The sequence below is a fragment of the Trachypithecus francoisi genome, unplaced genomic scaffold (genome assembly GCF_009764315.1).
Source record: "Trachypithecus francoisi isolate TF-2019V2 unplaced genomic scaffold, Tfra_2.0 Lachesis_group0, whole genome shotgun sequence".
NCBI lineage: Eukaryota > Metazoa > Chordata > Mammalia > Primates > Cercopithecidae > Trachypithecus > Trachypithecus francoisi.
Window position 1 is genome coordinate 90,918,498 of NW_022681453.1, and position 8,906 is coordinate 90,927,403.

Here is an 8,906-nt window from a genome sequence, read left to right on the forward strand (position 1 = left end):
TAAATGCACACTACCGTTATATATACTGACATTTATTCCTAGTATTTGTTGGATTTTCGGAAAATTATAACTAATTACACTCTGACACAATCTGAGACTTCATGAATAATTTAGTTCACTTTTGATGAATGCTAGTAGCTTAGATTTTGAAATATATTTTACAGGAATTTCTCCTTTCTGAATATTTTGAACTCATATATCATTATTTTAAAATAATTTAATATTTTATATTCAAAGTGACCTTGTCCACTTCCTCACTATCCCTTGATTTAAAATAAAGTATTATCAAGTTGAAATCAGTTTTCCAGAGGGGATGACACTTGTTTCAGAATGTTACAAAATTTTCTCTTCTTCACAATTTTTTTCATAACATTTATTACTTCCTTATTTCTTAGACTATAAATAAAAGGATTTAATAAAGGAATAACTAAAGTATAAAATATAGCAACAGGTATATCTTTATCTCCTTCATTAACTGCACCTGGTCGAGCATACATGAAGAGAAGGGAACCATAGAATATTGACACAGAGAGAAAGTGAGATGCACAAGTAGATAAAGCTTTGCCTCTTCCCTCCTTGGATTTCATTGTAAATATTGTGAAAAGGATGTAGAAATAAGAGACTAAGACTATAGTAATAGTAAAGATTTGAATGGACCCTGCCAAGATAAATAACACCAATTCATTGATGTAAGGGTCAACACAAGAAAGTCTATATAATGGAAGAACATCACAGAAAAAGTGATTGATTTGATGAGACCCACAGAAAGTTAACCTCAACAGAAACCCTACTTCAATCATGGGATGCAGGTTTCCAGCTATGTAGGCTCCTGCAGTCATCTGAATGCAGAGTGTCTTGGACATCATGGTGTGGTACTGCAGTGGGTTGCATATGGCCACATAGCGGTCATAGGCCATTGCCGCCAGAAGAAAGCAGTCTGTAGTTTCAGCAAGACAGAGAAAATAAAATTGTGCCATACATTCATACAGTGTAATCCTTTTGTCCTCAGAAAAGAAGTTCTCTAACATCTTGGGAGTAATAGCAGAGGAACAGCAGGAATCCAGCAGAGCCAGGTTGCCCAGAAAGATGTACATTGGTGTGTGAAGACGATGCTCTATATAAATCAGTGCCACCAAACCAGTGTTACCCACCATAGTGATCAGATAGATGGCAAAGAACACCACAAACAGAAGGGTCTTCAGCTTTGGATGATATGTAAATCCTGTGAGGATGAACTCAGCTGTCAAGGAATGATTCTTCTCATTCATCTCCACCTTGTCTGTTGAGAGATGAATGAGGGGTTATAATATTGTAATTGATTGTAATTGAGAGCATATTACTGTTCCTTCAATTTTTTTTTCCTTTTTACAACAGGTAGAGGAATTTCTTTGTCATATTTCCCCTGCTGTTTCTAAATACATCCTCATGTACTTCTAGGGGACATTTGTTCTTTTAAAGTGTCAGTGTTGGCCGGGCGCGGTGGCTCAAGCCTGTAATCCCAGCACTTTGGGAGGCCGAGACTGGCGGATCACGAGGTCAGGAGATCGAGACCATCCTGGCTAACACGGTGAAACCCCGTCTCTACTAAAAATACAAAAAACTAGCCGGGCAAGGTGGTGGGAGCCTGTAGTCCCAGCTACTCAGGAGGCTGAGACAGGAGAATGGCGTAAACCCGGGAGGCGGAGCTTGCAGTGAGCTGAGATCCGGCCGCTGCACTCCAGCCTGGGCGACAGAGCAAGACTCCGTCTCAAAAAAAAAAAAAAAAAAAATACAGTGTCAGTGTCTATGACCTCAAGCTCTGACCCTTAGGATTCACAAGGATATTTTGATAATTCCAGGGAAGATGCTTAAAGTGGAAATGATTAATCTTTATAAATTTATGCAAGGATAGCATAAAAAAGTAGGGGACACATACTGGTTCATTGTTCTCAAATAATTTTACTGTCAGTTTTGTATTGAAGATCCTCCTTAAAACAAATTTTTGATACATATATAATATATATCATATAATATAGAATATATATATATTATATAGGACTATATATACACACGCACACACATATATATCTCCAAGAAAATAATTGTTATATATTCTTCCAGCAGACTGAATGTCTAAAAAAAGCATATAACAGATATGTTAAATTTATATCTTAGGACTGCATAAAATTCGCTAAAACTGAGGAGGAAAATATTTATCTTTAAAGAAAATTATCTTGGAAATTTAAAGAAATAAACATCCACAGATTATCACTTCTCTCATCCCTTTCCCCAGTGTCACACCCATTTTCATCAACATTGACTCTGTCCATTCTATTATTCCTGTTGATTTTTTCTTAAATGCCTAAATCCTTCCTCCTTTTGATAAGGAATACTTTTTATATAATACTACTTAAAGATTTAACTATTGCCACAGGCCACACAGATTTCTATTTTCTGAATGGTAGAGCCTCTCTTATATACTCAACACAATTCAGAATTTCTTGCCTGTATATACGTTGCTTTTTAAAAATAAAAATCTATACAATTTTCTTATATTGTAAGCATTTTGAGATTAGTTGTGATTTACACTTCTGTGAAAAGAGCTGTAAAATACTATGGGGGAAAAGGTAGTATTAATTTCAATATTAGCTCCACCCTGATGACCTGGAAAGAGTAAAGTTGCTGTATGAATTCTACCAATGATCCTTAATGATTCTTTCGTTTCTGCAGACTATTAACTTTAAAGAAAAGTACAAAGAAATATATAAAATCATTACATAAAAATTTAGATGTCTTTTATCTAAATTGACTCTTTTCTACCATTTTTCTGTTTCTTCAGAAAATTATATAAGATTTTCTGAAGTATACTATAGCAGATTAAAAGCTACTAAGTAAAAGCAAACTTACCTTTATACTATAGCTTTCTAACACTTAGGAACAAAAAGAAAATCCTTTAAATCTTAATAGGATTTTTGAAGTCAAATTTCGTTTTGCTTTGAAAGGCTATTTCCTTTCCCTACATAGTGACTCATTAGGACGTACTGACTGATAATTCAACTCATATAAGTTCTATGGTCAAAATACACTTATATTTTTATAATCAAAATATTAAAACATAATGAAAATTAAAAAGCATGGGCTATTTTATTAATTTGTTTTGAAATAATAAATGTAAGCCATGTAGTCAGTTGTTAGCAATAACTTTCTATGCACATGCCTAAATTATTTAACAGAATTTCTTCATAACTTTACCTATGTGTTTTGAAATTCTATCTTACAATCAGAAAGTCAGACAAATTGCAGTACTGTGTTTCATGCTAGTTCTTCATAGCATTCGATTTTGAAAAGCGGTAGAAAGATTAGAAAAAAGCTGAAATTTAAGAATAATAAAAGCTACTAAATAATTCAGAGGTACTAAATAATTCAGAGATGTATGGTTGCTAAAATTAGAAGTAAAAATAAGTTAGCACACTTCTCTTACCTAGATTTTCCTGAGAAGAGCTTTGTAACAGCGCATTGTTTCCTTTATGATGTAGTTTTCATAAAATTAAAGAATATAAACCTTGGCCTCTAAAACATTTGGGATTAAAAGAATGAAAATCTAGGAGACTACTAGTAGGTCAGTGTTGATAATTATATCTGTTACACTGCAAAGTTAATGTTTTCCACCAAATCCTAAAGGGATTTCTCTGCACTGACATCAGTGTATTTCTGTGGACTAAGTCCTAGAAATTAATTAAAGATGCCCTGTGAGATAATGAGGTAAAAACAAATGACCTTCACTAAAGTCTGTTTGATGATCATCTTGCTGATTCATATGAAACCGATCTCATTTTTACAATTTTATTCACTGTTCTGAACATACAAGATAAAACAGGCAGAAAATACTCTCAGGCTGGTTTGACCTGTTACTGGGGGAAGTGTGACTAATATGCTTCGTAGAAAAAATTCATATTTAAAGAGGATCCAAGAAAGTGTAGAAAGTGCAGCCGAGGTCATCAACTTCTTCACTCTGTGAGGTGAATTTGTTGCCACATCCTACAATGCCCTCAGAGAAACTTTGATATTATTATGATTTGGTTCCCCATATGAATTACTGAAATTGCTCTACTGTCTTTTCTGCTCATACCAGCTGTCCTTTACCCTGTTGTTTCCTTCTTCACACTTTACTCTTCAATATACTATGTATTTGTTAGGACATTTATAATCGGTCACTCCTGTCCCATCACTATCATTAGCATATAGGCTTAAAGGGAAGGGGTTTCTTTGACACATTCAATCCTGTATTTGAAATATCTTCAATAGTGTCTGGAATTCTTTTTTTTTGAGTCTCGCTCTGTCTCCCAGGCTGGAGTGCAGTGGTGCGATCTCGGCTCACTGCCAGCTCCACCTCCCGGGTTCAAGTCATTCTCCTGCGTCAGCCTCCTGAGTAGCTGGGACTACAGGCGCCGGCCACCAAGGCTGGCTAATTTTTTGTTTTGTTAGTAGAGACAGGGTTTCACAGTGTTAGCCAGGATGGTCTTGATCTCCTGACCTCGTGATCCGCCCGCCTTGGCCTCCCAAAGTGCTGGGATTACAGGCGTGAGCCACCGTGCCTGGCTGTGTCTGGCACTCTAGTGCTAATTGAGCACTTGTTGAATGAAAGGGAGAAAAAATAATACTGTACTGCTCAAGAATTTGTAAAATTCTCCATTACTTTTCAAACCAAATCAATTTTTCTTATTTTGGTGTTCTAGATATCCCACCATTTTCTGTATCAACTTGTTTTCTCCTCCTCATCGCAGCAAACTTGGCCATGTGCTCCCTTCCCTGTTCCTTGTGCATTTGCTTCAATTAATTTGCTAGTAATGTTTCTCTTATCTAAAACAGCTTCTCCCTCTTTTCCATCTCAATAGTTGAGTTCAAAGAAGATCTTGCAGCTTTCCTAATCTTTGAAATCAAATTGATTTTTCCTCTTCTTGAAATACACAATACTTACCTGCTTTACAATATATTTCTCACTTAATAAGGTGTGAGGAGTATGTCCCATGATTGTGTAAATCTTGATTAAATATCTTCAAGTCACAGACCAATTTATAAATCTTTTGGGCACTTCGTAGCAAACTGAGCTAGATCCTCATATCCTCAATTCATACTTACTACCTTGATTGCTAAACTTTCAGTTTTATTTTCCCTTTATTAAGTATTTACAACATACAGTGTACTGGAAAAAAGACAACTGGCATAGGGGGACTAGGGTGTGAACAGGGTGGGGATAAGAACTTCTTAGATAAAAATGGCTCCTGACAAGAAGCTCATAATCTAGTTGGGAAGAAAGACACATAGATTGCTAACTAGAGGATAATTCAGACTGTGATATAAAAAAGGATAAATACTTTTTTTGTTTGTTTGTTTTTATTTTTATTTTTTTGAGATGAAGCCTTGCTCTGTCTCCCAGGCTGGATTGCTGTAGTGTGATCTCAGCTCACTGCAACCTCTGCCTCTTGGGTTTAAGCAATTCTCCTGCCTCAGCCTCCCAAATAGATGGGACTACAGCCATATGCCACCACACCTAGCTAATTTTTCTGTATTTTTAGTAGAGACAGGATTTCACCATGTTGGCCGGGCTGTTCTTGAACTCTTGACCTCAAATGATCCACCTGCCTCAGCTTCCCAAAGTGCTGGGATTACAGGTGTGAACCATCATGCCCAACCAAAAAAAGGGTAAATAAGTTTTATAAAAATACAAAGAAGAAAGTGCATAGTGACCCAAGGAATAAAGAAAGATTTCTCAATGGAAGTGTCATTTGAGATAAACTTTGCAAAATAAGTAGGATTATAATAGGCAGAGAGAATGAAGAAGAGCAGGAGGTGAGGGAATCATATCACAAAAGTCTGGAATTTTGAAAGCACAAGAGCTAATCAAAAAATGGTTTGTAAACTAGGGTGACTGAATCTTACAAGTATGTTATATAGAAGGGCTCATAAGCAATACAAGGGGAATGGGGAGTTAGATTAGAAGTTGTTCTACTTAGATCCCTCAAATTTATGGTTTCTGCCCTCACCATTTCACTAAATTTTTTCTCTGAGTAAGGTCACAATGAACTCTAAATGTCACCTTCAAAGAACATCTACCTATCTTCCTAACCAAGCTGTAGTGTTTGGTGCTATTGGAAGTCTCTTCACCTCTGGCTTCTGTGATCATACTCACCCGTTCTATCTTCCTTACTTTCTCATCTCAGTCTTTGATGCTGGGCCATATTTCTCTCTTTCCCCTTAATGATACTTCTATTCCGCTCTGTTGTATTCTTGGCCCACCACTTTTATTCTAGAATTCTCCCTAGATTGTCTCATTTACTCTTATTTTTTAACTGTTGTATACGCTTGTGGCTTCACTAGAGGGGGGATTTACAACCATTTTTATTGTACATTCATATCAGTAAAATCATTTGGAGTACACCTTAAATATATACATTCTTATGTAAATATTAAATAGATGTCACTGTACTAAATTATTATGTATAGTACAGCACCAAAAATACAAATTCAGAAAGTACAAGATTAAATAAAATAATTAAATTTTAAAATTTTATTTAGTAATGATACAAAATATTGTTTAATAAACACTATTATTAAAGTAATAATTTTATATTCAGCAAAATAAGTGTGATGATATGTGGCTTATTATTCTTAAAATCTTAGTCCAAAAGTGTAATGCAGTAATTTAAGGACTTACTTAAAAATTTTCCAAACTTTTCTTAATGTCTGACACAGTCGTAAAAATCCTACTCATAGACACCTCTGTCTAAATGGGAGAATAATGACAGTTTTGAGTGGGTTCCAGGACAGAAATGGGCTCTCCACGGTTCAAGCTGTGGCTTAAGCAGTCCTTACATTTGGGCAATATGACTTGGCAGACCTATGGTAGTAGAGATATATGAGGTCGAAAGAGATGTGGAATTCATGGAAAACTTTAAAAATTTAAATTGAGTCACATTCGTCCTTTTGAGTCTATTTGAACAAATTGCAATTTATGAATCTGGCATCATTCAACCAAGGATTGTGGTTGGGGCTCTACTGGGGACACTCAAAAGAGAAGTTTTATAGGATGAATAGAGAAGGAAAGAAAAAAAAAAAGAGATCAGTTTGTTACAGCAATATAATTGCCTTATTTGAATTACCTACGTGGACAATTCCTAGTTATGTAATTAGAGGTTATTTGATGGTTTCTGATTGGTTGAACTTAAGTTTTCCTTTCTCTAAGTTAGTCACTTAATGACAAACACATTCACATTAGATTTTGGTTTGCTTCCCTGGGAACCCAGGTCTCAGGGTCAACCTTAGGCTAAAGGCATCTTATTAAAATATTTTAATAAGCCCTCCCTTCTGATCAACCTCTTATTTATTAATGATTGGCAAAACTTGGGTGTGTGTGTGACTGTCACAATTGTGGCTGGTTGGCCTTTGTTTCAGCATGGAATTCATAAGTCATGATGTCAGGTTCATTGAGTAAACTTTTCTTGTGTTGTTTATCTTGTTTCTTGTTCTCACTATAACAAGATAATCCGGTATATTGTTGATGGTTATGAGCATGCATTTAATGTTCCTGAGAGGACACAGCATACCAGGGAGATTATAATGGTTACTATTAGGAGAATAATGCACAGCAACTAAAGCATGTTTCTTAGCCAAGCCCCCAAAGAACCAAACCAACTACCATCAAATACATCAAAGAATGAACTAGTGGAGGATTTAGCCTGTCTTAACTAGATGGCTTGTTTATTAATTTTTTTGTAATTGAATTTTTACAAAACCAGATGTGTTTATCCAGGTATAACAAGAAATATTAGACATTGCAGAGACGCCTCCTTGTTTAGCCAACAAATAATCTAAAGCAATTAAAAAACAACTTGAGCTAGAGACTTTAGAGATTTTTGTTTGTCAGCTATAGCCTTCGTTGTGGAATCAGTTGTACTACCTAATGTGAAAGACAAATTTTATTTATACTACTTGAAGCCATGGAAACACCCAGCAGGATTGATACCTGCTGATAAGTTCGTTTTTTATCTGTAGGTTAAATTTAGAGGAGTGGACCAATGCTTACTTTCTGATATGTTATGATGTGACAGTTCACTAGTCTGCATTGGTTTTTCATTCTCCATTTGTTAAGCCATGGAGTGGCCCATGCATATGATTGCTTATTAAAACTTACACAGATAAAAATGTGTACCCTGAAAGTGCTACTAGGAATTATTTATGGAGCCATTTGTTGGAAAAAGATGTTGGCAATTTTTAACCAAGGACTGATACTGAATTGTTACTTATTGAGAGGCTATCAAAATGCATCTCAATAGGTATTTTTGCAAAGAGTTTTATTTAAGCTTTCCTTTCTGTTGCGTATCTCCCTTAGACTATTGTCAGAGGATCTGGTATTTCAATTCTGGGTTATGACAACAAGTAAGAGTTCCTCTGGTACCAAAAACAGGCAGACACTATAAAAAAGTAGAAACGAATACCCCTGACGAAGATAGATTCAAAAATCCTCAACAAAATACTAGCATGACAAGTCTAACAATACGTCAAAAATATAATATACCATGATTAGGTGGGCCATAGCCCAGTGATGCAAAGATGTTTAACATATGCACATCATGGAACATGATACATCATATCAACAGAATAAAAGATAAAAAACATATGATCATTTTAATAGATGCCAAAAAGCATCTGGTAAAATTCAACATTTCTTCGAGATAAAAGTTCTTAGACATACAAGGGACATTACATCAACCTAATAAAGGCCATATGTGACAAATTCACACTTAATACACAGTTAACATTATACTGAATGGGGGAAAGCTGAAAGTCTTTCCTGTAACATCTGGAAAGGATGCCCACTTACACCACCCTTATTCAAATGTTGACAAGGATGCAGAGAAAAGTGAATT

At 35.4% G+C, this 8,906-nt stretch overlaps 1 protein-coding gene across 1 annotated transcript; it reads right to left on the bottom strand.

Annotated features, from left to right (window-relative positions):
• Nucleotides 1-296: 296 nt before the first annotated feature.
• On the bottom strand, nucleotides 297-1,462 carry LOC117076743 (olfactory receptor 5K3). Its single transcript, XM_033200576.1, has one exon. It carries the CDS (start codon nucleotides 1,266-1,268, stop codon nucleotides 297-299), a length of 972 nt encoding a protein of 323 aa, XP_033056467.1. The 5' UTR covers nucleotides 1,269-1,462.
• Nucleotides 1,463-8,906: the final 7,444 nt, after the last annotated feature.

Bases quoted from the DNA above. Each gene is read 5' to 3' on its own strand.
- LOC117076743 (XM_033200576.1), bottom strand. From the start codon at position 1,268: ATGAATGAGAAGAATCATTCCTTGACAGCTGAGTTCATCCTCACAGGA.